This window comes from Diadema antillarum, unplaced genomic scaffold (assembly GCF_040938485.1).
Source record: "Diadema antillarum isolate AM-2024a unplaced genomic scaffold, OU_Dant_1.0 scf00000144, whole genome shotgun sequence".
Lineage (NCBI taxonomy): Eukaryota > Metazoa > Echinodermata > Echinoidea > Diadematoida > Diadematidae > Diadema > Diadema antillarum.
In genome coordinates, this window is record NW_027271033.1 from 421,226 (window position 1) to 448,419 (window position 27,194).

The 27,194-nt window shown below is 38.5% G+C and overlaps 1 protein-coding gene across 1 annotated transcript; it reads left to right on the forward strand.

The window, feature by feature from the left end:
* The first annotated feature begins 12,271 nt into the window (after positions 1-12,271).
* Positions 12,272-13,522, forward strand: LOC139721487 (serine/threonine-protein kinase mos-like). The gene has a single exon (XM_071632803.1). It carries the CDS (start codon positions 12,272-12,274, stop codon positions 13,520-13,522), a length of 1,251 nt encoding a protein of 416 aa, XP_071488904.1.
* The last annotated feature ends 13,672 nt before the right edge of the window (positions 13,523-27,194 follow it).

Below are 27,194 nucleotides of genomic sequence, written 5' to 3' on the forward strand. Positions count from 1 at the left end.
TCTTTTTGGAGATCGAACACACCCACTTGACATGTTTTCTGACCAGCAAATGTACTTTAAATTACATTGTACACGGAAACGCAGTAGAACAGCTTAGTAGACTCTACTAGATCTAGGCCTAGATCTAGTACCGGTAGTCTAAGTTCTATCACCTTTATCAATGTAGACTAGATCGATCTAGATCCAGGTTCTATACTTCTAGACACTAGACGTGCAGTAGAACTAGACTCTAGTTCTAAATTCTAGAAGGCCTAGCGCCCTAGATACGTGAATGAATGTAACACCAAAGAGGTAGATTCAGTAGTATATTATTAGAGGTAGGCCTACTGCAAGTAGCTCTGTAGACTAGATGTAGGTAGGATGATGTAGCCTAACTACTGCGACCAGCCCGAACGAAGCTACAATATAACTGTGTGAAGGAGCGCCCCGGGGTTAGATGTAGCCGTAGATAGCTACATACTTACTGTGCCTGTACTGTAGATGTGTAGGGCATTACGTGGTAATGCACTTTTGTATCCATGTCGATATCTCAGCTTCCACAATCCCATATTGCACCACAGAGAATCACAGATAAATTCCTACACTTCGAACTCATTTCCGAAAACTCACATATATTAGAACCAAATTGGCTATCGGGAAGCTTGGCAGCTATGGTATTGACGTCGACTTGCATGTCGTCCCAGTAGATTCTAGTCCTCTACGCAAGATTCGTGATCACAGTGCCGCCACGGCGGTGTTCGCTCGCTACTACTAAATGCAGTCTGAGAGTGAACTTAGCCATCTAATTTTACGCTAGTATGCAGGTAAAGTGTATTACTATATGACTGTGGTTTTTAAAGTAAAAAGTATATTGTATCTGAAAATCTCTGCACATGATTATGGCAAGCCAAGTGCATCGTAAAGGTGATAAAAATCAATGTTGTGAGACAAAAAAAAAAGAATGATATGATACATTTCTTTTGTGGGTCTCTGTGCTCTCTAGGAACAGATTTCTCGGGTAATTTGTTTCAACTTGTCATAATAGTTGATGTAGGTCGCTGTACACATACCCATATAGGCACCTACTTGCGTAAAATTGTATGGCTAACTTCAGTTTCAAATCGTGTTACTCCGCGAAGCTCGCAATAAGAATGAGTTTTTTGAGCGATGACAGTGCGAATCGACTTCGATATCAGCGCTTCCCGATATCTAATTTAAATGAAATTTACGTGAGTGATTTGAAATAGGTTATCAAGTATATCCTGTGATTTTGGTGCAATTGGGTATCACAGAATCCGAGATATCTATAGGGTCTATGGATACGAAAGTACATTTAGCGCCGCCTGTAGCAGGCTCGCTAGCGGACACACCGCGGTACCGTACGGTACTTGTACGTACAACATGTTTGTGTGGCAGCAACGAGATACTACAGTACATTGTACTAGATAGACAGCGGTGATCGCTAGCTGCGCGCAGAACGTAAAACTGAGAAAATCACTAGCCCTTCCGCATTTTATCCTTGTCCAAGTTTATTTGAATAAAAGAAAGCCGATATACCGTAACCTTAGTTTTTTAGTTTTTTTAGAGAAATTGACTAACCATAAAACTCGGGTAGGCACCCACCTCTAACCCCAGTTTTTCTCAGGTTCTTCATGCAAAAGGGCCCTGGTAAGCACACAATATTGACTGACTTTCATGACATCGCTCAAAACTGGCTCTTCAAGAGCGATTGCAGCATACAATACCTGAAAACTGAAGTTGTGTACAATTATGCGACAATCTTTTATGTACTGTAAAGTGGATATTTTCGCGCAAGTAATTTAGAAGATAGATCTGCTTGATACATGTATAAGTCCTATGGCCATATGTATAGAATTTCACTGTTACGCATTATGCGTTTGGTTTGTATGCATTTGGTACTGACATGGGGTGGTATTCTGAAAATCTTCCTAAGTTTCTTCCTAAGTCAGAAACTTAGGAAGTGCCTAGGAAAGACAGAATTGTTTTTTGGTTTTTTTGAAATTTCTTCCTAGGAACTTCTTAATGCACAATAGGCAATCTTTATCCCTGCCCATGTCCTTTCTTAACCCGTTGAGGACGGTTTGATATTGCTACAACACGCATTTCCCATAGACGCTTGCCCGAGTATACTCGGGACTCGTCCTCAACGGGTTAAGCGAATACAAAATGCCGTATCATAAGGAACCAACCAATGACAATCGCGTATATGACTTAGGGCTATATACATGTGTGCGCAGCGTGTCCTCTTTCTCACTCCCATTTCGCGCATCAAAGTACATGTTGCGAGCAGTGAATGACAAGCGCCTATCATGATGATTTGCAGCTTGCTATATCTTTGATAACAACGTAGTTAGGACAGGGGTGGAGCTTTCCTAAATATCTTTCTAAAATTCTTTCCTAAGTGCATTCTAGAATACCAACTCCTTTCTAAGTCAGAAATTTGCATATCTCATTCACATAATTTACATATCTTCCTAAGTTTCTTCAAGTTTAGGAAAAAAGTTAGGAAAAAACTTGAGAAGAAACATAGGAAGATTTTCTGAATACCACTTAATCCTGACTTAGGAAGAAATTTCTTCCTAGGAAGGATTTCAGTATACCACCCATGGTGTCTGGTGCCATGGTTCTAGTTCTAGAGTTAACTATTAGAAGAGCTTTCCAGGATTCTTTCTTCAAAACAACTGTTTGTTTGTTTGTTCATTTTCCATCTGAGAAGATGGCTGGATAGCCCATATTCAGCTACGTTAAGCTGGTCTTCCCTGGGGTCTAGTTGGAAGTGAGGTGGGACCACTTCACCAAGTTAACACCCTGCTATTTGCGATGAATGAATGAAGCGGGATCTTTTCTGTGCATGAGTTTTTACTCTCTCATATACGGGACCTCCATCATTGCTAAAAGTACTGAAATAATTAACAAAAGACATTGGAATGCGCCTTCCCCTCGACTCAGCATAACTTGCATGTTCCCTAGCCATGTCTTTTGTTAGTCACATTAATATCACCTAGAAACATGCAAGTTATGCTGAGTCGAGGGGAAGGTGCATTCCACATTTCAGTACTTCAGTACTCTGCACGACAGAGTCTGGAAAAACAACCACCTGAAAAAGCAGACAAAGATCAGCATGTACAGAGCTGTTGTCTTACCAACTCTCCTGTACGGATCCGAGTCATGGGCCCTCTACCGGCATCACCTACGCCTTCTTGAGCGCTTCCACCAGCGATGTCTCCGCTTCATCCTAAACATCCACTGGAATGACTTTGTCACCAACATCAAAGTTCTTGAGCTGGCAGAGACTCTAGCATCGAAGCCACACTGATGAAAACTCAACTGCGCTGGGCTGGTCATGTCTCGAGAATGGAAGACCATCGCCTTCCGAAGGTCATGCTGTACGGTGAGCTCTCTTCTGGACACCGAGACAGAGGTGGACCCAGGAAGAGATACAAGGACTGCTTGAAAAAAACCTTGAGCACCTTCAACATCGATCACCAACGGTGGGCTGCTATCGCCTCTGATTGCACATCTTGGCGCCTTACTGTTCAACGAGCAACAGCCGCCTTCGAGGATGATCGCAGGGCCCGACTCAACAGAAAAAGACAACAGAGGAAAAACCCAACACCCAACATCAACCAACCGACTTTCCCGTGCAACCGCTGCAACCATGCCTGCCTGTCCCGCATCGGACTCATCAGTCACTTTCGAGCCTGCAGCAGACGTGGACTTCCTTAAATCTTCGTTTGCGAAGCAAAGCCATACTTTAGCAATGATCAACAGATGAGGTCATCTGAGGAATATTGATTTGGAAGGATTTTTTGTGGGCGTTCCCAAGTAATCTGAAGAAAAATAAAAGAAAAAATTGTTAAAAATATATGGAATGTTTCTAACCATTAGATATTCGTTTCACCGTGAAAGTGATGTTGAGGCCCTGAGGGTATCATAAATCAACACAAATCAACATGCATTTGGATTTCAGGGACCCTTTAATTGCTCTTCAAATATTAAAACCCTAGGTCTAGTTCGGTGGTTTTAGTTTTGAAGATACGGTGAGAGGAGTGGCGCAAACTGGACCCCTGCAGCAAACTGGTGCTCCAACTCTGACAACATGTAAGGCCTACTTATGAGTAGAACCAAGGAGGTTCGAGAAATGGAGTCACAACAGTCTTATTCGCTTTGATCCCATGCTCGAAGCCGCCACTCAAAAATATTTCAAGTATGTGTCAAACTGGATCTGCCGCTCAGATGCGAAGACAATATTGACTCATGTCTCATTGCATAATCACCAGCCACTTTCCAAGGAAGATATGTCTTTGTGATGGTAATTACTTTTCGCTATCCCTACTTACAAACGATGGGCGGTAGACAATGGTAAAGGCACGGGGGTGAGCGAATAGAAATTGCTCAAATATTGCTGAAATAGATATCAAAATTACTCGACTGTACGTGTCTGTACGCTAATCTGACACATTAATTTATAAAGAACTATACTTGAAGATGATACCATATTAGTTTCATTTGGCGGAGATAAGGAGAAAAGTGGTAAAATCGGCTTTCCATGAGGGTATAATTTCAAACACTTTCACAAAATACAGCTCAGATTTACACTTTGGCACATATTTTCGAACGGAATTGACTTCTGTTTCATATGCTTTATCATTAGGTGAAATTTCATAGCATTTGATACATAAACGAGCAGCATATACCCGATATTATGTTAGCATTAAAAATGAATCTTCAGATGGCTCAGAAAGATGGCGGCTTCAAGCATCGAACATCAAAGGCACAAATGCACAGTATGCTGTGGAATTCTTTTGTCCATCCAAAGAAAACTGACAGCTGATTGAATAATTATAGTCCGTTGTAACTCCATCTCTCGAACCTCCTTGGTAGAACTAACCTCAGGCCGCTCCCTCACACAGTTCGGGTAGGTCGCAGCTTTATACTTGTAAGAACAAGTCTAATGTACGTTAGATCCATCTAACGTTAGGCCTATTAAACTATTAGTCTTGTAGGTATAACGTTAGATACTATTCAAGTATTACTATCTTTTTAGTTAGGGCTTAGGCCTATATCTAACACAACAGTTACCAGGTATGGTACTAGTTCAGTAATAGTAGTAGGCCTACTAACGTTAGATTAGATTAGGCCTAGGCCTACTAGATTAGATCTGGCGAGATTAGATCTGGCCTACTAGATTAGATCTGGCCTAACACTAGTTACTACTAGATTAGATTAGGCCTATAGAGTATAACGTTAGATTAGATCTGGCGACTTCATGGTAATTGACGTTAAAGTTAGATAATCTACCATAGTACCAATTGGCAATAATAATTTTACTATTGCCTTGGTAGATTAATAGTAACGTTAGATCTAACAGTTAGGCTAAGAACTCTGCGTTAGTCTGCAGAGCAGAGTAGGCCTACTCCAGAGTCTAAAGTCTGTCGGGGGGGGGGGGGGGGGGGGGGGGGGTGTTTCACAAAGCCATTCTTAAAGTTAAGGACTTAAAGGACAAATCCACCTTCATATACATGTGGATTGAGTGAATGCAGCAATATTAGTAGCTTTAACGTTAGAACACATCAGTGAAAGTTTGAGGAAAATCGCACAATCCGTTCAAAAGTAATGAATTTTTAAAGTATATCTGCGTAGTCACTGCTGGATGAGAAGACTAGACTAACACTCATCAGTTACCGTAGTTATGGGTAAACTCGGCCTAGCGGGTAAAGTCGGCCTCCAGCGCGCACATTGCAAGTAGAACAGATCTCTAGGCCTATCTATAAATCTAGTTGTACTGCGCGCGCTGGGGGCTGACTTTACCCGCTAGGCCGAGTTTACCCATAACTACGGTACAGTGTATGATTATGCCTACCGTAGTTATGGGTAAACTCGGCCTAACGTTAGCGGGTAAAGTCGGCCCCCAGCGCGCGCATTAGAAGCAGTTGTACTGTGCGCGCTGGGGGCCGACTTTACCCACTAGGCCGAGTTTACCCATAACTACGGTACAACCATGGTTCTAACTAACCAAGTTAAAGGAAATAAAAACAGAATTTCACAAAACTTTACTTTTTGAATAAAGACTAGAGCACATTTCTTTGACTTGTTACTGACATAATGTTAAGGGTAATTGTATTCCCCATGCCTTCTGAAAGAGAGTAGAACCATCTAAGACAACGTTACATCTGTCTAGTCAAGTGTTCTTTTGTTATGCGAGAAAAGTGAAAATAGATCCTTAATAGGTTGAATTTTTTTTATTCTTTCTTTACATCGTTGTACTCATGTGACATCACAAGCTATACAAATTAGTAGGGGGTTCTAGTCTTCTCATCCAGCCTTGAGTGAGCAGAAACTTCAAAAATTCATAACTTTTGAACAGATTGTCCGATTTTCCTCAAACTCTCACTGATGTGTTCTACTCTTCTTATATATTGCTGCATTCACTCAACCCACTTGTCTATGAAGGTGAACTTGTCCTTTAAGAAGGACTGGTGATCAGTTATGACTTATGTGCTACAGGTACCCTAACGTTACTTATCAGAATCGCAGTAATTCAGCACAAGAACTGATCACCAGTCGGTCTTAAAGTCCTTCTTAACTTTGAGAACGGCTTTGTGAAGCACCCCCCCCCCCCCCGGCCTTTTTTTTTTTCTTCTTCTTCTTCTTTTTTTTTTTTACGTTATCGTTCTCCTCCGCAGGCTCCGGATCCGGAGGGGATCCGTGAAGCCAGACGCAGTCTCCGCGGAACATTTCCCCGACGACCAGATACAGACCGATCTTTCGGCCAAGATCGTACAGCGTTCACTGATTACGAAAACACGGCATCATCCCATTAAGAAAGCAGAAATGGCAGACAATCTCACCGTTGGTATCGAGGTCATCGACGAGAACTTGGCAAAGTTCGTGGCGACAGCATCACTTCAGCTAAACTAACTCAACGTTAGCAGTGTAACGTTAGGCCTAACGTTACAAAATGTTAACAAGCACAGATTATGAGACAGCATGAGTATGAATATGATGAATGGAGTACTATCAGCGCTCTTCTGAATTTGTTATTCTGATGGATTGCCGATGTTGGCGATGCATCGCCATCGGGAATTAACCAAACAAGTTGTTTTCTCGAGTCCCGAGTAAAGTTGATCGATGTGGCTTGCGCTGTCAATGTATGCCGCGACGACCGATACGATCGCGGCTCGAAACTGTATGGGTTAGAAGAGTTGACAGTGGGTACGTCACGATCACGATCGTGAATGTATGTGAGGCCGGATCCGATCCGGGCGGATGAGTGACGTTGATGCTAGCTAGCTCCGGCGGCACGGCGCGGCGGCGAGCTCAGTCCTTCGTCCAGCTGTAGCCGCAGTACGAACGTACGTACACAGATGCCACACAATCGACTCACGTTACATCACCAATCACGCATGCAGCGCAGCAGGGCTTTATTTGGCCGATATGATCGTTCCTCAAAGCGATTGCGAAACGGTGAAATTTTGCAAGGGTAGATTGGTAACTAATGAAAAAAAAATACACAAATATTACTACCTTACAAGTAATAATTCAATATTTTTAGATATCCTACACTTATTTTACGTTGTTTATAAGAAAATTCAACTTCTTAAATCAAGAACAATTTCAAGTGCATGTGTTTTATTTTTCTTTTGCCCCCCTATTTTTATTGGACGAGTCTGTCGTTTGCATAAACTTTCCCCCAATCATGATAAGCTGTGTGCGGCTGAATCTCGTGCGCTCGAGGATCGTCTGCGCAGGGTGGGTGTCCAAAGAGTGCTGGCCAAAGAGGTTCGAACCTCTTTGGGGCTGGCTCAAGATAGTGCTGCAGTGATGATTCTTGCTTACCCAGTACAATTTGGTAGGCCCTTATACTAGTACTTACTGTATACAAAGTATTTGGATTCCATAAGGTGTAATGAGTTAACCTGCAGCGTGAATAGGGCGAATACTAGTAGACCGTTTGATCAAGCATGCAAGTTTGTTTGATATTTTCTCTAACCTTCAGTAACACACCCGTTCACATTCAATGCGTTCCTCTAGTCTGCTTGGCAATCCAGTTGATATTCAATTTGATATCCAATTTATTCATTTTTTCTTCCAGAGTATAACATGATACATCTATACACGATAATTACAAACGATCTTGAGTACACACAGTTGACTATATGTGTGCTTTAAAGCTGCGCTGATGAAATAAAGTATGCATGCATTTCATTATCTGGGGATGATGATATAATAAGTTTATTATGGATTAATTAGAAACACTGCCTCGGTAGGACTCAATCAAAAAAAAAAAGATAAGAAGAAGAAACTTGTACTCAAAAGAATACAATGAGGGTGTGTTTTTATTTTTTAGTCCGGAGTTGAATTCCACAAATTTAGGGCCTATGTACAGTGGTGTTGTACATGAATGTATTTTTAGTCCTTAAGAGAGGTAGATGAAAGTCATTCATTTTCTCATGTTGCATGAAATACCAGTTGAAGGCGCTCGTTGTACGTACTACAAGTAAAACTCTACTAGTGCTTTCAATGATTATGAGAACACGACATCCCATTGAAAAAGCAGAAGTGGCACGATTGTCATACAATCTCACCGTCAACGTAAGTATTGAGGACGACAAGAATATAATATATATTATATTATATATATATATATATATATATATATATATATATAATGGTATTATTATCCGCGTGTTGGAATAAGAGCATGAAGACGATGAAGACAAACAAGTTGACATAATGCATTAGATTCCAACTTCATTTATTTGTAAACCAATTAAGGGTCGAATATTTGGTTTACAAATAAATGAAGTTGGAATCTAATGCATTATGTCAACTTGTTTGTCTTCATCGTCTATATAATGTATATATATATATATATATATATATATATATATATATATATATAATGATATACGATGCATATGTATTACGTTATGTTCTGTGGAAGAGGAAAATTAATTAATTTTATATCAAATCTAATACTAACTACATTTCCAAGCAGGCCTATCGAAAATGCATTGATCATGCACGGGTGTATATGGAGTAGGTTTTTATAGGTTTTCCCGGCCAATTTCGCGTCTTTTTCAGTCCAAATCCTTATTGCTGCATTCAGTTTAGCAAAATTTCGCCTAGATGACATGTTCGGTATTTCAATTTTATTCTCTTCATTCAAATTCATTTTGGAGCATTCGAATTACCTCTAACCTCATTCTAATCAACATTTTTTTTTAACTGAACTTCGTAAGTCAAGCGCCATTCCGCTATTCGTCCATTCAATTTAGAATGATATAGTCAAGTAATCGCGTGTTATATGCTGCGCTCGTTCATTCGAATTCATTTTGGGCATCCAATTTAACATGTTCGGCAGTCAATTTAGAGCAGGGTGTTTAACCTGGTGAAGTGGTCCCGCCTCACTTCCAACTGGACCCCATGGAAGACCAGCTTAGCTTAGATGAATATGGGCTATCGAGCCATCTTCTCAGGTGGAAAGTAAACAAACAAGCAAACGGTTACCCCATTCATCACCTACAGTAATTTTGTGTGGGAAACTAGTGGCCTTAGCAAAACCAACTCTATTATTGTCATTACAAAAACGTGTCGTAAAACGGGGTCATCCCACGAAACCGACACCCACGAGTCATACGGCCCAAGGGACCTACATTGAAAATGGGTCCATGAGTCATACAGCCCACGAGTTATATAGCTCACGAGCCATACAGCCCCGTGAGTGAGTTCGACGCTATCAAAACCCTGAGTTACACACCAGGCAAAAAAAAAAAGAAAAAAAAAGGACTCACGAGACCTACCAAAAAACAAAATAAAACAAAACAAAATAAAACAAAACAAAGCCCACGAGACCGACACTATACGGAGAAGAGGTCCACGAGGCCGACGCTGTGGAAGAGAGGCTCACGAGACCGACACTAGGCGAAGAAGACCGACGAGACCGACACAGTGCCGTACACGGCACTGGACCGACAGAATGAACAGTGCATGCCATCTATAGGTCAACTACAAGTGTGTATTACAGAGTGTTGCATTAATGTCATAAAAGGGGAAAAGGGGAAAATAACAAGAACAATGTGTAGCTTCAATTTTTGGTTTTCATAATGACATCGTACTAATTAGGCTCACGAGACGGACACCAAGCAAGGCAGGCTCACGAGACGACACCACGCAAACAAAGCCCGCGAGACCGACACAACGCAAAAGAGGTTCACGAGACCGATACAGGGACACTAATAGCGCCATCTATAAACCAATGAAGAGTGCGCAGTTGTGTAGGATGTCCCGATAGTGGCATATGGAAGAAATGAGTGATGGGATAGAAGAGGTGCTACTTCAAGGTGCTACCGCGTCAGTTTCCCTCTCTCACCCCTTCAAAGTTTCAAGATCTTTCTTTGTGTGAGTGTTTTTGCAAAAATTGATACAATTTATTAACAGTTTGCACCAGATCTTTATTTCTTCAATCCCTGAAATACAAAAGCACCGTTCGTTTGCGTGTTAACTCCTCGATATTTTTAGGTATTCTTGCTCCCCTCCCTTAAAAAAATGATTAAAAATAAATAAAATAAATCTGTATATGCATGGACATAGTTATTACAGTCTAGTTTGATTTTGTCATACTGATTTCTTTCATACAAGTGGAGAAATAAAACTTACTCAATGAAACTGGAACTATATACTCAGCTTTGTGTGTTCTTCAGCTTAAATGATAAAACTGAAAAAAAAAATGGAAAAACGTTTTTGTTTAATCAATACAGAGCGTTCACTTTGGAAGCATTAATTGCAGCTCTTTTACACGCATGCACACTCACACACAGGCTTAGACAAAACACACGCACACCCGTTTTACACTGCTCTTTGTTATAGCAGCTGTGATCGACAGCACGATGACAGCTCAACGCAGTCTTCCCTTAGTACTAGTATACCATAATACATAAAACAATATTTGCACGTAAGAAAAATGCGGGTACCACACATCACAGCTGACTGGGTAACTGGGCGAGCAACATGTTCCCATAATATTCAAACGTTGTGTCAATATTTCTGAGTGGTATGTTTTGTGTAGCTCAGTTATGCAGTCGTCTCTGTTGTCGTGTCAGCCTATTGGGCTTAAGGAGTGTGGGTGTGTCTTCGGACAATCGCAATTAGATTATCATGTTAACTTTTCTATCAAATCATCGGAATGATGACAAGATACGACGGAGACTGGGCCTGACGTGAATTTTGTCATCTTACAACTTGCCATAACAGAACGGTTGATCTTGGTAAGTGATCGTTTGCAAGTGTGATCAGGATTCGAGAACTGACCTCTGTCCCCAAAGGAATAAAATAAGTTCAATGAGCTGCTATGGTGACTACAATCAGTTCTCGTACTATCTTCAAGATTCAAAGAAGCCCTCGCATTCGTATCGGCAACTCGTGCTAGTTTGATATACTGCAATAATGAAACCTGCTATATACTCTGACGATACTCGGCGAACAACCTTACGATTGTTTACATCTGATCGATAACCGCTAAATAGGATGTAATATGAAAATGTTGTCAGCAGTGTGCCGGGAATGTGAGTAAGAAGTATGCCACACGCATGATTTGTCTCGGCCCAATATTCCTCGTGAAATCTACCTCAAGAAGCACTGAGAGTGAATACCTTTAGAAACTATTGAAACTGTGCTGTGAAAAGTCTTCATCGTTTTACTCTTTTGTATAAAATTGTAAATAAATCTGTATTTTGTGAACACTCTGCGTTGCTCTTTGGGAACATCTGTGTATCTGCTCAAGGATCACACCGATCACAATTTAGTCATAAGGTATATGATTTCGATATACAAGCTGTTGCGCGCCACCTTCAATACAAGAAGATGTGTTTATGTTGGATTCACTAACTCGCATGATGATGGCTTGGAGTACCTAAAGTGCCACCTTTACTCAGATGAGATCAACGCATAAAAATAATTTGGAAACCCAAACACTGGCACTACTCGTCTCTAGGCCTCGTGCGATACCAGACTTGAGCTTGTTTTCCTAGTGTTTTGTTTTCTCAAGCAACAGCTGATATTCCAGGGCAGCCTCAATTGATCGATTATGTCTAGACCTGGAATGAAAAAATCACCTGCTACCAGTTCTCATGATGTACTGCCATTCAGCCTTTACACAACAATAGCATTGATGGGATTCTTATCATCACTCTTCACCGTTCGTGGGATACGATGCAAAGATGTAGTTGACCTGATTTACTTGACAATGACGTGACACCTGACTTGCACAATGACCAAAATATTTGAGGTAATTTTGCGTCTCCTTTCGCGGCACTTCGCCTTCTTGCGAATCTACAGAGCATACTTGCAGCGGACTCGTCGGACAACGTCCACAGAGAACTTGCTGTGCCCTCGTATAAGCGATTCGAAAACTTTGGATATCAAACGAAAACATTCTGAGTGTGTGATAAGGAACAGAGAATACCATTCTGCAGAAGATGAACGCTACTGTCGCTGTTACCGTAAAAGGAAATTATCAGTTGGATTGCGTAGTGCAGGAATTACAGGAGGTAATACGGATTTAGTGATGGGGGAGTGGGTCATGAATGCTAACTTTCGGATTATCACACATCAGCACGCCTCTCGAACGACATACCATTGTGTGACGGACGATAACGATAATGTAGCAGTGCAGCATCAGGACCTAGTCAACGCGGACTTCCACGTTGAGGGACTTATAGGAAGTGGTGGATTTGGTTCAGTATTTGTTGGAAAATACTGTGGTCAGAGAGTGGCGGTAAAGGCTCTGCGTCCTCGGAGGACGAACGCGGCAGCTATGTTGCAGAGCTTTCGAGCGGAAGTGAACGCCCTTTACTTAAAGCACGAAAACATTGTTAACGTTCTAGCGACCAGCGCAGTGGAAGACTTCGAGGCAGGTGCGTTCATAATCATGGAGTACGCTGGGAAACGAAATTTACAACAGCTAATTAATGATCAATCCGAACAACTGCCACTACCACGTCGCGCCAAATTTGCTCTCTATATCATTCGCGCCTTGCAACACACCCATGCCCACGGCATAGCTCATTTGGACATCAAGCCAGCCAACGTTATCGTGGACGAGGAGGATATTTGTCGTCTTGGAGACTATGGTTGTTCACAACAGGTGTTTGGATCTGAAGAGAAGGGGCTGAGAAGTCCAACAAATAGGTCTTACCTCACAGGCACCTGTGGTTATCGCGCACCGGAACTTTTGTGTGGCGGCGCTCCTACAACAAAAGCCGATATTTACTCCTACGGAATCAGCCTATGGCAGATGCTAACACGAGAGACACCTTACGCTGGTGAAAACCATCATGTCGTCATCTTCGGTGTCGTGGCAAATGACATGCGCCCTAAATTTCCTGACAACCACAATGAGAACGACTGGTACCGGCGACTCATCGTCGAGTCATGGGCCAAGCAACCGGAGGAGCGACCCACCGCACGAGACATCTTGAAACAGCTCGAGACACGACTCGGCTGTGACGACAATGCTTGAGGATGAGGCCAGATTCCCGCAGGCTGGAAAGTCGGTGGTAGAAATTCGGCTGTTGAGACGAAATCCCTTTCTGTTTGGGATGAGAAATGGCGTGCAGTGACGATCTGATCTCGTTTTGCGCGACCAGGTATCACCATCTGTGTCACTTTGATGGAAAGCCGACGTGTCTCTAGCGTTCGGAAATGACATCTGGGTATACGGACGTAAAGATATGCCAAATACACTCAGTTGGAAGACTTTGAAAAATGGTACTAATATTGATTCCATACGTCCAAATAGGTTCCCTTACTCTTACTAAGTTCTAAATTTTACTGGTTTGAAGGACGTTGCCAACATTTGAGGACTTATACTGTTCGAAAATAAATACTAAATATGCAAATGCGCAGTAGCATAGGAGTACAAAATGTTACCATCTGTATGTATCAACTATCATATTTTCATTCAACATCTTTTTTCATAGAACAATTTGGTGTGTAAGAGTGATTTTGTTTTCGTTATTCCCCCATTTTGTTATTTGATGTTTCCAATACATTTTACTTTATATCGTCTTCCTTTACACATTTGATGCGAGTTCAAATGTGAATGAATACAATTTCTGGTAATAACAACACTCTAAATTTTTGCATAGATGAAATAGTATCAAACCAAGTTAATTTCAAAGTAAACGCATTTCTGTGACACACCATGTTATTTCTCATGACGAATCCGAGCTCTTGTCAACACAGGCTATGTCCACGCTCCATCTGTTACGTACACATGTGTGCACGCCCACACACAAGTCGATATTCCCCCTGATTACCTCCAGCAGATAATACACGAAACATATCTGTTTCTACATGGAGATGTGAACAAGGTCTAATTGTTAAACGCGTATATAGACCCACTTTGTCCTCGCATTCTGAGCATGCACACCCACGCCATACACGCCATACACATTACTATACAGTACACACTAAATGTTATTCATACGAATTGCAGATATTGGAAATTATCCGTACATTTTTTTTCTCATTATAATGTAACGTCTTACATGACCTGTGTCCCGAGGAAGGTTATGGATGATACTTAATAAATTTGGTTGATCCCTGAGGTGGGCATACCACTTTTCACAGTGCCTTTGTTGATAATGTCACTATGCTGCATGAATGTCCGTTACCCCTTATCATCACATTAAAGTGTTTTAGTTTCATTTCGGCCGATTAGATAGTCTTGTGCTGAGAAACATACTTGAAATTTTGAGAAGAAACACCCGGTGTTATGAAACATTTACTTGATTGGTAAACTTTTGTTTGTTTTCGGTCCTTAGGAAATAATGCGACCCTTCCCGCAAACACAGAATACTTGGAAATTTTAATGATTTTTCCCGAGCTTGATTAAGCTTACACGAGCCTTGTATTTGGTATAGAATTCGAGTCAAAGAGTGCTTACACGACCAAAGCATATTTAGATTATGCATTGTCTTTATGTGAAAAGCTCTAGATCAAGGGGGATATTGAGTTCATTATTCTTGAATTCCTTCCATTCTTCTCGTTTAATCTCTTTCATTATTTTGATCTCAAGGGCATAATATTATTTGAAGTGCGTTTCCTTTACAATGGTTGTCCATCTCATAACACAAACTCAAGGCTTCGGTATACAGAATCGATCTCTCTCTATAGGCTCGTCACAAAATCCCAGACCAAATTAATAATTGTACTCGTCCTACAGTTTTACCTCGTTGATATCGGTGATGTGTCATGTCTCCTTGCATATATGACTATGAAATCGAGCACTGCCCTGTGTATCTGCTTCGTCAATATTGTTCATGTGGGGTAATCACCTTATTCATTTCGATACTTCTAGATCGGCAAAAAATCATGTCTTTTTGTTGTAAAGTCTAAACCAACTGATGTGAATAATTGTATGTACACGAAATCACTGACAATGTAAGTCTGCTTCCTTGTCTAAATTACTATGAAATGCTTTAAATGTCCTTCAATGGACCTGGATTTTTTAAGGTGACTGAGCTTGTCTATATACAAAACGCTTACCCGGCGAAAAGATCAAACTGTGCAGTGTGTACTATAATTGGTTGTTCGAGAAGTCGTCCAAACTTCTCCTGGTATTATTCGATACGGCTTGTTCTCAGGAACGGACTCGGCTATCAGGTTCTGCGTGAAATGCAAGCCGCCGATAAATGGCTGGATCTGGTGTCAGTCTGAGTCTCATAAGGAAGGTGGTAAAGGGGTAATATTTCTCATAACTTCTACACATCTTCTGGACTATTCCATACGAGCATTCTTTGCAGTGCCTCATCTTTTTCGGACGTCTGCCTGGCACCTGGTAACTGCGACATGGCAGTTTACATCATAGCATGAAGTGCTTTGTAAGTTTGCGCACTCATGCACTAATAAGTTCTAAAGGGTTGCCCGCATTATACTTCTCTCTCTCTCTCAAAAAAAAAAAAAAAATCTACGTTCACTGTTCTTTTTGGTTTCCGTGTACGGATGCGTAAAAATAAGATACGATAATCGTGACGTTCATATTACATGCAATTGGTAATGATGAATAAGATACAATGTATTAGCAATTAAAGCAATAGGCTTAATGATATTCAAAGCTTTCATAATGTCCTCTCTATATCTTAAAAGATACTTATGATGTATGATGTATAAAAGTCAATTACGCTAGTGCAGGAGCAAGAAGGAAGGATTATTGAGAAATTGGCACATGAGGTATATCACAAACCTTTGGGAAAACACAGCAGACAATACTCTTGGGAGTCTTTTATTTCCCAAACCTATACTTGAAGAAGATGAAAATGAGGTAGTGTTCTGTTAAGTAGTGTCAACACACTCATAAGTGCACACATATACAAACATACAACACATACTGCCCATTTGCACTGTTTGCCACTTTTACTGTATAGCACTACAGACGCGGGAGCAAATATAGCACACACCGTCACCTCGATTTGCAATCCACATTTAATTTTCATCTTCTCGTTTGTAATTCGTTTTCTGCCGAGTCTCGGATAGTATATGGCTCAGGAACAAATTACAAAGATGCCTGTCATGTGACATGAATTCAAATGTGACTTTATAGTTTCAAAATTAATATATTTCAATATGGGGACATAGGATATATATTTTTACATAGCTATTTTCAGAGTTACATGCTTTGATCAGCATGTCGTGTTTTTGCTTTGTCGTTCCGTCGTTAGTTTTCTGGGATTGCGTCAACTATAGTGCACCCAAGTTCATGATTGTTTGTGACAAAATTCACACTGTGTGATCGATATCGAATAAGGTTATTTTTCCGTGCTCAAACCTGATGTTCTGTTATCATGATATTTCATCGCACTTTCTGTTTTGTTTGTTGTTGTAGTTGTTTCATGCATAATTCAACAATATTTCAGACAAATAATTAATAATTGATAATGAACAAAGCAGAATGGTAAACAGATTGTTCGTTTTCCTCACATACTCTCTTGTTTATGTTGTTCACCAGGTATTTTGTGTTTGGAATTGTATGGTTCAGAAATAGAAATACTTGACGTTTTTTGTATCGAAGTATGTATGTGATTTATCTAAAACGTTTTCCGTCAATAAGTTTGTGTTGTAATAGATTGAATGAATAATTGTAAGTGTAAATGACGTGTTTGTTAGTTCTTTGCAATGAATTTTATATACGAAATGCGCCGTGAAATAAATGACCTTTGTAATAGACTGAACTATATCTAATGTCTTTTATAATACGCATGCATTTTCTTCGACTGTTCTGAAATTTCGTGTGAGATTTCAGAAATTTCCTTGTGAGATTGCTATCCTGGCACAGTTGTAGTCATCTAGCAAATTTTGGATAGTTTACGATATTCTAAAATATGTTACATACTCTGTACGTCACAGGCTAAACAATGTCTTCTTCCCAGTGCCGTTTCCATCGCCTTGGCGTTAATATGTTACAATATTGGAGATGATGATTTGAAAGTTAGTGGCCCTAAAATTCATTGTTCTTTTATAAACTTTTCTTATTGCCATGGGGTTACTACACGAGGAAAGTGTCGTAAACCATGTTAAGCGTTTAAATGACTCTGTAACAACTTCAAGAATAATGCTCTCTCTCTCTCGATATAAATATATAATCATATACATATAAAATATCGTAAGTACTACAATGTTGTATACATTAGTGTGTTGTGGTGCAAAGTAGTTAATGTATCTATCTATTATATATATGTATATATATATATAATATATATATATATATATATATATATATATATATATATATATATATATATATATATATATATATATATATAGTGTGATGATGCTGATATTCCTACCGCACGCCTCTGTCATCTTAAGTGAAATCAATATAGTTGAGACAATGTAGATAACAGAAGATGTCGCATGAAACCGGCAGAGTTGTGAAGCTTTCGACCGTGGTCTTCCTCAGCTTTAATGTCTGTTTGTGAAACGAAATATATGTTTTTGAGCATAACAAATCTGAAATCATAAACACAATATATTAAATATAAGTTGAGAATGGGTTAATAGTTACATGACATACTTGGCAATATTTTTTGGCACTTTGCAACACATTCAACAATGTATAACTGTAAATGAGTGTATAGTGAGTATATAGCATACAAACATATCATACAATAAAAATTATCAAACATATATCATAAATAAACTAAATAATATAATTACCTGCTAAGCAGACGTTTGCGTTGCCTGGATGTCTTGTGGCTGTCTTATGGCGGGATGTGAGTGATCATGTGATATTGGGGGAAGGTTTGTGTGCGGTGGTGCATGTCATGCAGGAGTGGGGTAGTATAAAGAATTAGGTTCAGTGTTACAACTTAGTGTGTCAGTCGTGTCAGTGCAGATAAAGAATTGTTAACAATTACGATACAATGAACATTCTCGTGGTCATTAACCCCTACAGCTGATTTACCAACAATCAAAATAGCAGGCATGGAACCCGGGTACAGATAGAGTGTGGATAGAGAGTGGATAGTGTGTTGCCACTTGTCCCTAGGTACATAACACAGAAATATACAATATGCACATTATTTTATGTACCAAAATTATTGCTAAAACAATCTTCATACTCTTGCCACATAATATAACGAAATTGTGTCGCACAGTATAATTTTTCTGTGTACACCTCTATCAATCTATCAATTAATCTATTCATAATTCATATTTATATATATACATTCATATTAAGATCGTATATATATATATATATATATATATATATATACATATATATCCATATACATATGCATGCATACATACACATAAATATCATATACACACATACATATACATATATGATTATATAATTCCTTCTATCCACATTATATAATAACTGAGTATATAACAATACCTATCAGTTAACCAATACAACATCAAAAAATCGCAATCCTTTACAAACATTCTATCTTTTCCGTAAATACAGTCTCATTTTACATAAAACCCGGGTACAGATAAGGAGGGGAGGATGTTTTGCCACTTATCCCTAGGTACACGACATAGAAATAAAATATATGCCAAAATTATTGCTGACAAAATCTTCATGCTATTCCCACGTGATATAACAAAGCTGTATCGCTGTATCGCACAGTATTATATATGATATATAATACTGTGCGATACAGCTTTGTTATATCACGTGGGAATAGCATGAAGATTTTGTCAGCAATAATTTTGGCATATATTTTATTTCAATGTCGTGTACCTAGGGATAAGTGGCAAAACATATTAATCTATCACTTAGTACTGGGCTTGTACCAAGTCAAATGAAGACTGCCAAAGTTATACCTATATATAAGAAAGGGGAGAAAAATGATGTCAATAATTACAGACCAATATCGTTATTAACTTCAATTTCTAAAATTTTGGAAAGAATAGTATATATCCGAACTGTAAAATTTTTCAATATGAGTAATATATTTACGAATTTTCAATTTGGATTCAGAGAAAATCACAACACCACCCACGCTTTACTTACCTTTGTGGAAAAGATTACACATGCACTTGATACATTTTCGCATACAATAGGCATCTTCCTGGACTTCTCAAAGGCTTTTGATACGATTAATCACGGTATACTTCTTTCTAAGTTATCCCATTATGGTATTCGCGGAAAAGCCTTGCAATGGTTTACGAGTTATTTATCTGACAGATTTCAATATGTACATGTGAACAGTTTTGATTCTTCTATGAAGAAAATAGAATGTGGTGTTCCGCAAGGAAGTTTGTTAGGCCCACTGTTATTTATAGTTTACATTAATGATTTTTATAGATCTTCAGATAAACTCTCTTTCATATTATTCGCGGATGATTCCAATCTTTTTTATTCCCACCCTGACCCTAATACTTTGATTAGTACAGTGAATGATGAATTGAAGAATGTCTCACAATGGATATATGCAAATAAATTGTCACTGAATATTGAGAAGACAAAGTATATGTTTTTCAGTAATTCTTTAGATAGATTACCAGGTAATGTTATATTTGACACTACTCCCCTAGAAGAGGTTTCGTCTATTAAATTCTTAGGTGTTTGTGTTGATAATAAGTTATCATGGAAGTGTCACATAAACAATATTTGTAAAGTAATTGCACGTAACATAGGCATAATGAATAGACTGAAATATTATCTTCCTTCTTCGGCTTTGATTACGCTTTATTCAAGTTTGGTATTGCCGTACTTGAATTACGGAATTCTTGCTTGGGGGAATACATATTCGACATTGTTAGATAAACTTTTTCTTCTGCAAAAGATGGCGCTCAGAATCGTTTTTAACCTTCATATCCGAGCACATACTGACAAGCTTTTCCTTGAGCACAAAATTCTGAAAATAAAAGAGTTGTATTTGTTTCAACTTGGTCAATTTATGTTTAATTACAACTGCAATCATCTACCCAAAATATTTTATTCTTTATTTCACCGTAACAGCCACGTACATAACTATCCCACTAGACAATCTAAAGAATTTCATCTTCCCTTAGTTAGAACTGTACACACTCAAAATACATTTGTTTATACCGGACCCAGATTTTGGAATAGCTTAGATAATGATCTAAAAGAATCTGTGAAGTTAATTACATTTAAGTATAAACTCAAAAAATATTTGTTTTCTAGATATACCAGTTAATTCTGTTCAATGAAAAAACCCGTCATGTTTCACTTTTCCTTGAGATTTTGTAGTGTGTCCACAGACCTTTTCCATCCCTCTCCTTTTCCTTCTCTATTCTTCCCTGCTCCTTTTTCCTCGTTCTTCGTTGTCCAGTATCTGTCTGAGTGCATTTCCTCAAATTCTGTTGTTTCTGTGTATTGTGTTATTGTTGTTGTTGTTGTCGTCGTTATATTTTTTGTGGCCGATTGCATATCTTCCTTTCCGTTCAATTTTCCTGGCACACCTGGCCCCATAGTGTCTGTGCCACAAATGTGATATGTTATATAGTTTATACGTTTGCATCCTAAAATCCTAGTAAGTATTGTTCATAGTATCAACATCATTATATCAATGAGTAAAATGTACAATAGTATATAGAAGAATTTAAAATGAATATGTCTTATTGGTATAACAAATTGGTGCTGTTGTTGTTTTGTTCCAGTGTTCCACGTTTTACAAGCGTGGCTTTTTTAGTGGAACACTGTTTTCCATCATTGTGATTATTTACTATTTTTGTTGCCATGACAAAGTGCATTGTTTCTTTTTTACGACATCATTCGTGTATAATTTATATTGTATTGAAAAAAAAATCCTTTATTGGACGAGTGTAAGAGAAATGAAAAAAAAATTGTATCACTTTGGATTATGTCAACTTTTTCTTTTCTTTTCTTTGTGATGATGGAAATAAATAAACTATTGAATTGAATTGAAACATCATCCCCTCCTTATCTGTACCCGGGTTTTATGTAAAATGAGACTGTATTTACGGAAAAGATAGAATGTTTGTAAAGGATTGCGATTTTTTGATGTTGTATTGGTTAACTGATAGGTATTGTTATATACTCAGTTATTATATAATGTGGATAGAAGGAATTATATAATCATATATGTATATGTATGTATGTATATGATATTTATGTGTATGTATGCATGCATATGTATATGGATATATATGTATATATATATATATACGATCTTAATATGAATATATATATAAATATGAATTATGAATAGATTAATTGATAGATTGATAGAGGTGTACACAGAAAAATTATACTGTGCGACACAATTTCGTTATATTATGTGGCAAGAGTATGAAGATTGTTTTAGCAATAATTTTGGTACATAAAATAATGTGCATATTGTATATTTCTGTGTTATGTACCTAGGGACAAGTGGCAACACACTATCCACTCTCTATCCACACTCTATCTGTACCCGGGTTCCATGCCTGCTATTTTGTTTGTTGGTAAATCAGCTGTAGGGGTTAATGACCACGAGAATGTTCATTGTATCGTAATTGTTAACAATTCTTTATCTGCACTGACACGACTGACACACTTGTAACACTGAACCTAATTCTTTATACTACCCCACTCCTGCATGACATGCACCACCGCACACAAACCTTCCCCCAACATCACATGATCACTCACATCCTGCCATAAGACAGCCACAAGACATCCAGGCAACGCAAACGTTTGCTTAGCAGGTAATTATATTATTTAGTTTATTTATGATATATGTTTGATAATTTTTATTGTATGATATGTTTGTATGCTATATATACTCACTATACACTCATTTACAGTTATACATTGTTGAATGTGTTGCAAAGTGCCAAAAAATATTGCCAAGTATGTCATGTAACTATTAACTTATGCTCAACTTATATTTAATATATTGTGTTTATGATTTCAGATTTGTTATGCTCAAAAACATATATTTCGTTTCACAAACAGACATTAAAGCTGAGGAAGACCACGGTCGAAAGCTTCACAACTCTGCCGGTTTCATGCGACATCTTCTGTTATCTACATTGTCTCAACTATATATATATATATATATATATATATATATATATATATATATATATATATATACATTAACTACTTTGCACCACAACACACTAATGTATATACAACATTACTAGTACTTACGATACTTATACGTGGCCGGGACTGAATGGATTTCTAATAATCATTGTGATCTTGCTTGTGTGTTTGTGCGTCTTTATTTAATCAGCAAATAAGAAAGAAAATTTTAAGAACTGCAGAACTACACTCCGGCAATATCCATACGTTCAAACCCACTCTTATCTTTTAATTATTTCGCATTTGTTGCAAGTGTATGTCTGGATCTCTCCTAGGTGAAGTTCACATACCTGGATAGAATAACTATCGCCTATGTGTAAAACAGAGTCAGAATAACTATCGCCTATGTGTAAAACAGAGTCAGCTATAAACACCGTAGATTTTATTCAGAGCGCCTACTCTTTAAACTATCAGAATTTTATAGATTCTAATCTTAATAAATGGAAATTATGGTATTTATTTCTCGTTTTTGTCCCATTGCAGCAATATTTAACAAGCAAAATTCTGACAAAATAAATCATCATTTTGGACACGTGATAAAGTCATGACGACACGGATTTTACGCTAGTGTGTCATGCTACAAGACATCGAGGGAAACATTTTTGTCGAAGTAACATCGCCTGATAGATTTATGAAATACATTTGTGTGTGTGTGTGTGTGTGTGTGTGTGTGTGTGTGTGTGTGTGTGTTTGAAACTATAAATTCTTTCCAATATAATTAAGGATTACTAGTACAGTACGGTTGCCGGCAGTTTCTCTCATACATACACAATGTATATTAATTAGGTGGATGGAGGCGACTTATGTCTCTGTAATACAGAAACGTCCGTTTGTTACCTCTTAGACACAAGGGCGACATAACATGATAACAAAGAATGTCATGAATGTCTAGAAATTGGTTATATTGGATCATGCAAGAAGAAAACGTAATACATGTATAATCTTTTGCATGGGCACATCAAATATATACGGTTGGACAAATACGGTTGGTGGTTATTCACGCGGGTTGCTATAAGGGGCCAACGATTTATACGAGAAGATGCAAAAAGAGTCAAAACGGTATACTTTTACAATAATTTCCTGTCGAAATTTCACTTTAATTTTATGAATGTTTTCAAAAACTTGTAATTTCAAGGAGAATACGAATATGTTGCATATATGAATTATATCCATGTGACAGATGAAAATTATGAACTATAAATATACCTCTTGTCACAATCAAATCGATTGACAATACAGCCATTATGAACAATGAGCCAAGATTCATGTTTGCTGATTACGATTTCGGAATCGGACAAGACATTTTGTTACATGATTATGTAGTTCCTATTTTACAGAAGAAAATAGCGGTTACTTGTAACGAAGTAATCACCTACATAATTAATTACCATTATTTGCCCCCTCCTGTATTGATGATTGCGTGACCACATACGAAATAATCGCTAAAATAAATGATCACTGTATTAATAATTACGTGACCATCAGGACTTTTTTTTACGAATCTCGTTCGTGATGGACGCAAACAATGACACGACGGGAATGAGAAATATCAAATAACGTAAATAATCTGCAATCACAGAACTATTTTGCGGATCATTTATAACATCGGCAATTAAAAATTATTTGTGAATGCGCACAGAAAATGGATCTGTGGGAAGATCGCGTCAGTGATCAACTTAGTAATCCAGACCAGGCGTTCTTCAGGGTATCGGCGACTCTTTGGTACCATCGACTGCAATCTTTTCTTTCATCTGACTTCTTGAGGTGATCTGGGTAAAAATAATACCAGATGTATTACAATCATCATTAGAAGCAGTAAAAGCCGCATCAAGACTATGTGCCAGCATTACAGATGAAGGTATCATTATTACTTGCCCTACAATATGTACAGTGTAACTGTATTTTTTTTTTCCTTTCAAAGTGAAAATTCATCGAACAAACAGTTTTGTGCTTAAATATAGAATTCATTGAAGCGGCGGTTGGTTGGTGCTGAAGAGTTTGACAATTAGACCAGCTAAATAATTTACCGCTTCGAAATAATCATGTACTTCCTATAGTATTTCTTCTGATACTTCTGCCACTGCCAGCATTTTGTCGAACTTTTCTTAAAGATGAATATGAACAAACACGTTACACATTGACAGGAGATGTACAAGGTAAGCAAAATTGACAATTCAATGACGTTACAAATGTTGTCCCTAACAAAATAGACGAATCTAGTGTGCTTTAATATGCTTTGTGATATCTTGTGAGTTACCAAAATAATTTCGTTGGAGAAACGTCCGAACCAAAGCATAGTGTATAGTAATGTATGATAGGCTCACCAAATTGTTCTCTCTAGCCAAGTTGGTGAAGATTTGAACATTCATTTTGGACAACGCTACAGAGTTCAATTTATAACAGCACACTAACCGCATATTAGTATTGATAATAGTTCAAGTTCAAGTTGTTTTATTTCATCTCCAACAAATTGAGGATGCATAAGATCCATATGCATTGTTGACAAATTTTGAGAAGCAAAATTTTACAGCGTATTCTCATGATAACTGAAAACACCTCTTTCTCTTCTGTCCTTCTTGGGAGTGGTCACAGCCTCTCGTTGGTTGCTTGATCCAGCTGTCTTCCTGATAAAGATGTCCACACTTGAACGCGAGTGGCACGAAATATACTGGAAGCATGAGGAGTCTCCTACGTCACTTCTTGATATCCTCGGCTTGACTGCCGCTGCTGTAGATTGTGTCTCCTGATTCACTACAAACTAGAACAACTTCAAAATGGTAGACACAAAGAAAAAAAAACAAGCAAAAAGCGATTTCTCTCCTTTTGGCAGGAGGAACTTCAAATGTTAACGCGCATCAAGCAGCTCTGCGCGCTTCTTTGAGCAATGGTGACCAATTTCGAGTGCAGCTAGCATGCCGCTATGCACGACCACGTGAAATAGGGAAAATAGAACAGACAAAACATAGTCACGACATATTATTATATAAAGACACCTGACAACATCTAAATCATCACAAATACCGACCTGACGCGAACGTAATAACCTCTGCAGGAAGTGTCGTTCGAGAATCCGTCGTGGTGATCGGCATGCTCGTTGTTGCCGTGGTGTAGCTCTCTGTATGCTGGGCAGTCGTAACTTGTGTTGTTGTTATGCCGGCAGGCGAGTAGTCTGTGGTTTCAGATTCCATGCTGATAGTAGAAGCTAGATGATTAGTTGTCTGTGTAGTAACTGGTTGCATGGACATCTCTTCCGTGGGACTGCTTTGTGACGTCAGATCATTCGTGATAGTCATCTCACCGGCTATCGTCGTCGAGATGCTGGTTGTGCTTTTTGTTAAAGTCGTTTCTAGGCCTCTTTCCTCTGTTGATGCAGGCATATTTGAGGTAACGGGTGGTGTACTCGTTGAAACCACAGTGAAAACGTTGGAAGTGCCGTCAATGGAGGTTGTCAGAAACGGAGTTGTGGTGGTGGAAGCCATTATTGTAGTAGATGTGGTGGTTAATGGACTATATCCTGTGGTCGGAGTGGTTGCTGACGTGCTCGCTTAAAAGATAATAGTATTAATTTTAAGCCAGTGTATACAGTATCGGGTGTCACTTCATTTGTAGTCTTTGCTCAAAGTTCTCGGTATCTAATTAGCACATAATGATAGCTTTCAAACACTTTAGTAATTCTAATGTTCGCTATAACTAAAATCATTTTATGAGACCAGTAAAATTTCCGCAGTCTTTGGTCTTATTTTGGCCTATTTGGCTGAGGTGCCCTTTCAGACTCAACTGCCCTGAATAAACACCAATGATGGGGAGCAGCAAACCTGAAAACTTTTTTCTTGTCTCAAGTTTGCTAACTACTGAAATGGACAATTGTGGACACTTAACTAACATTGCTGAATCTTGATACATGCATGTTATCTTCGCTTACTGTCCATGTTTACTCCGGGGGAAAAAAATGTTCGAAAAGGGAAAAATTAGATTACAAATCACAATCAACCTGCCAAAACATGTGCTTTCTTCTATAAAGTCTATGTGCATGTCGCAAATATATTGCTTGAACGATGATTCTCCAAATACACTACAAGTGCACATGATTTTTGTTTTTTGATTTAAGAGAGGTACTATCTTCTGCGCAAGTAGTTTTTAGATTTCTTTAAGCGCCAACTCCATCCAACCTGGCCGTCGGTGGTGATGACGAGATCAAAGCGAGGAAGCATGTCTAAAATGTTTTTTGTTGGTTTGTTTGTTCGTTGAACTTTCGAAAGTTTTGACAGAAGCAGGTGCATTAATAGATAAATACCCACGTGTGATGTAGGTCTATGCTGTCATAATCTCAATCTTCAGCACTGATTATTAATTATACAATTGTACTGTATTTTTTCTCTCGCTGTATACGTATGTATGTGTATGTGTGTTCATTTTATTATGCAAATTCTCGTATGTGGTCATGTAAAGGAACGCACGACAGCTATAATTGCATATCGTGGGTAACTATATTTTACTTCACGTTATTACACAGAAGACTCGCGTTTGAAACTTTATATTCTTCGCAACAACTCTGATATCAAGATGAGCGAGCCAAAATCAGTGCAAATCTTGCCATCAACACCTGTGAGGGATAATTCTG

Bases quoted from the DNA above. Each gene is read 5' to 3' on its own strand.
- LOC139721487 (XM_071632803.1), top strand. From the start codon at position 12,272: ATGACCAAAATATTTGAGGTAATTTTGCGTCTCCTTTCGCGGCACTTC.